The following is a 3,840-nucleotide window of genomic DNA, read 5'->3' on the forward strand; positions in this document are numbered from 1 at the left end:
ATTCCCTCTTATTCTGTCATATTCTATTACTTCCTGTTATATTTTATTCTGTTCTTTCATGTCTTGGTAGATCTATTCCCTCCCCTACTCTCCTATTTTATTCTGTTCTGTCATATTTGATTCTTTGCTGGATTATTCTATTCTATTAGTTTTAGGACTGTTCTACTCTATTCCGTTCTATTCCAGTCTGGCCTCGATATATTCCCATTTTTTCCTGTCATAATCCATTCCATTTTGAAGTTTTTAGGACTATTCTATTCTTTCCTGTCCTTCATAATAAAATAAATAAATAAAAATAGGTTACAGAGCCTAACCCCTAGGACGCAGTTAAGCCTCTTATTGTTAGGCAGTATTTCACATACATGCCATTTTATATAAATGTAGCATTTGGATATTTAACATTATGCTTCCACAATGTGAACTTAGCCTACTTTTTTTTTTTTTTACATATGACCGACAGAGAGCTACATGTAATACACAGCATAACCACTAGATACGTTTTTGTAGTATGCCGCTTGATTTTTAAACACCTTAATATAAATGCTTTTTCTTTTAATTATTTGAATTCTTCTAAAATCAATTCCACTGCAACAATACCTGATCTGAACGGCAAACTGAAAACAACAAAACGCATTTAAATCAGATGACCTTTCGTCATGACGTGATTGTAGCTCTTCCGGGTCAAAAGGCGCCAGCATGGACACGGGGAATGTTCTTGCATCTCTGGTAGGGAACGCATTATTTTAACGTATCAACAAACACAACGCACTGTACAATAACGCGACAGGCAAGCCTAGTATTTTATCGAACCGATGCTCTCAGTTAACGGATATTCACTACTGCTCTCAGCCCATATTGCTACATATCATAGTTAGCTTGCATGCTAACAAGCATGTCAAGAGCAAATGGCAACAAAAACAAAACAGATCAGTAATAAGAAATAATATCCTTAATAATCACTGAAATTTATATTAATCCAGGTCTAAATGATTTGATAGTTCTTTAGTAGTCTAACATGGGTATTGCCAGCGTTGGTAATCACGATCTCTTGTGTGCTATAAATGGCACGAGTTTTACATATTAAGATTTATTAATGTTCTGTAATGTTTCATTCAATATTTCTGTTTTAATAAACAGGGGGTAGAAGGAGCCACCGCTGCTGCGCATGCGCTTTCTCTTCCAGCAGAAGCGTATGGAAATGATGTGAGATGGGATGTTTTGATATTTGCAGAAATAAGCAAAACTTTTAATTTTCTTAAAACCATTATCACTTCAAAACACTAACCGTATTTTGTTCCCTATCAGGCCCAGTTGGAAGTAATGTGGGCTATGAAAGCCTACAATCACGCTGAAGTTTACTTTAATGTAAGTGAGCGAGCGAATGAATGAATGGTCACAATCTATCCTGCGGCGATTTTGGAACACTTGAATGTCCAGTTTAACTGACAGTTTCTTTCTCCACAGCTTATTTCCTCCGTTGAGCCTAAATTTCTAAAACTAACTAAATCAGATGAGCAGATATACACTAAATTCCGGGAAGCATTTCCTGACCTCAGTATTGGAGTTCTGGACCCGGACCTGCTGAAGTCAGCAGACGCTAAAGAGGTTTGGGACGTCACTTTTGCACGCGAGATGAGTTTAATTTTATACATTCCCTCATAGAGAGTCTGTCAAGCTCTGTTTAAATTTTGTTTCCAGAAATGGAGGCCCTTTTGTAACCAGTTTGAAGGTGTTGTAGATGACTTCAACTATGGTACATTATTACGTCTAGACTGTCAGAAGGACTACACTGAGGAGAACACGATATTTGGTATGCAATGCCACACATGCACTCATTTCAGTCCCCAAGAAATGGATCAGTATCTTGCCAATAGAAAACAAAACATCGCTAGAAGGAAACACACAGGGAAAATGCCTAATTTCCCTCCCCATTTTCATTTCAGCGACCAGAATCCAGTTTTACGCCATTGAGATTGCCAGAAACCGAGAAGGATACAATGACATCGTCCACAACGCCAATTCAAAAACCAAACAACATAAAAAAGATGAGTGTTAATCATGACAGTGTGGTATTTAAAGTGGCCTTCTTGGCATAGTAGAGATCTTACACATCAAGTTCAAAAGTGGAGAAATGCATAATAAATGTCCTATGTAAAAGAGTTGCTTTTTCCATCTGTACTTAAGTTGGAAGGTGGATAAAATTTAGTTTCGTTTTTCCTGTAATGTCTCACTTTTTTTGTAATAAATAACAGCACATTTCCCCCTGAAAAGTGCTGCTGTACTGTGAATTTATCATATTGTAACTGATTAATCATGGGTTGAAAGCCATGAAATTGCATTCGCATTTCACTGTAAAATGTAATTCCAAGTAAAACATATTCAACAAAAAGCAGAATTCCACAGTAATGAATGAGCATGAATAAAATTAGGAGTTACACATCAAAAATCAAGATTAATGCAATTATGCTTTAAGAGTTCTAAGTTCACCCTTGAGAACATCTTGATGTATCCGAATGCCAACTTTCTTGCAAGTTTGTCATCATCTGGCATTTCTGCTATAACCTTTACTGCCACACTGAGATTATACTAATATATAGTAAATTCAGTCCAATAGTATATGGAGCAGAGCATAACTAGAAAAATAATTAATATTCACTGCAGACTACCATGAATTTCATTTACAGTTAATGTTAAAAGGGATAATTCACCCAAAAATTAAAATTCTGTCATCACTCACCCTCAAGTTGTTCCAAACCTGTATGAATTTCTTTTTTCTGCTGAACACAAAAGATGTTTTTTTTTTTAAGAATGTGGGTGACCAAACAGTTAATGGACCCATTGACTTTCAATTTGTGAACTATCCCTTTCATTTTCTTGACATTTCAAGTTTTCTATGACCATGGGAAGCTCTATCGCTATTAATAACAGGAGCTTTTATTAAAAAGAGTCAAATTTGACCATGTTGACTAAAAGCATGACAGTTTAGCCACGATGTGGCAGTCACAAAACGTGCACATACTAGTACAAACCAATGATGTTTATTTTGCAGTCACAATGCTTACACTATATGTAGCAGACATCCAAACAAACAATTCAACCTTATCACTCAATGGACCCAACACACAGTCGCCAAAAACACATTCACATCAGGGAACCAAGAAAAGAAAGTTAACATCCATGAGTGTTGGACATGGTTAAGAGATGAGCTAGTTCTTCACAAACAGTTAGCAGCAACATCTGTCGAGTAGCACAAGTTGCTAATATACTCCATTCCCCTGTGTTTAAATCTACCATATTCCGATGCGTTTTCTGTGAATTAAAATAAATCTGGAATCCAGGGGGAGTAAAAAACAAAACAAAAAAAACCCGGGGTTAAAGCTAGAGAAACTGTCGAGTGATCCTGTCGCAATGACTTGAGTACCAGGGTCTTTTTTTTTTTTTTTAAGGACACGGCTACATTCTATAGGCTTCACTACCGTAGAACGCCAGGTCAACAATAAAGCCACGAGAGACTGGAAGTCTGTGAGATTAAAAGCAAGGAAAACAGTTTGACGAAAGCTCAGAGAGCAACTTCACCACAACCAAGTCACTTTATCTAATCAAATCCACAGACGACATGATCAAACCCTTCAGAGACAAAAGGGAAAAGGTTACACGTGCGTTCTCCTTTAATGGAGGTCTCGGAATTAATCATACACTAAAATGAGTGATTTTGGGACCGTTTCCAGGTCAGAGGTGAGCAGAACTAAACATCCTCAGCAATGGAGGTGGTGGGGATGTCACGATGACCATAAGGGGGAAGGTTGATGCAAGACAGACTTCATCATGCCCAAGATTGTA

At 37.1% G+C, this 3,840-nt stretch overlaps 1 protein-coding gene across 1 annotated transcript; it reads left to right on the top strand.

Moving 5' to 3' along the window:
- Positions 1–606: 606 nt before the first annotated feature.
- Positions 607–2,270, top strand: pbdc1 (polysaccharide biosynthesis domain containing 1). The gene is made up of 6 exons (XM_056247928.1): positions 607–726; positions 1,138–1,203; positions 1,306–1,365; positions 1,465–1,605; positions 1,699–1,810; positions 1,944–2,270. Exons 1-6 carry the CDS (start codon positions 697–699, stop codon positions 2,054–2,056), a joined length of 522 nt encoding a protein of 173 aa, XP_056103903.1. The 5' UTR covers positions 607–696; the 3' UTR covers positions 2,057–2,270.
- Positions 2,271–3,840: the final 1,570 nt, after the last annotated feature.

Source organism: Rhinichthys klamathensis, unplaced genomic scaffold, assembly GCF_029890125.1.
Source record: "Rhinichthys klamathensis goyatoka isolate OS25496 unplaced genomic scaffold, OSU_Roscu_1.1 h1tg000050l_1, whole genome shotgun sequence".
NCBI lineage: Eukaryota > Metazoa > Chordata > Actinopteri > Cypriniformes > Leuciscidae > Rhinichthys > Rhinichthys klamathensis.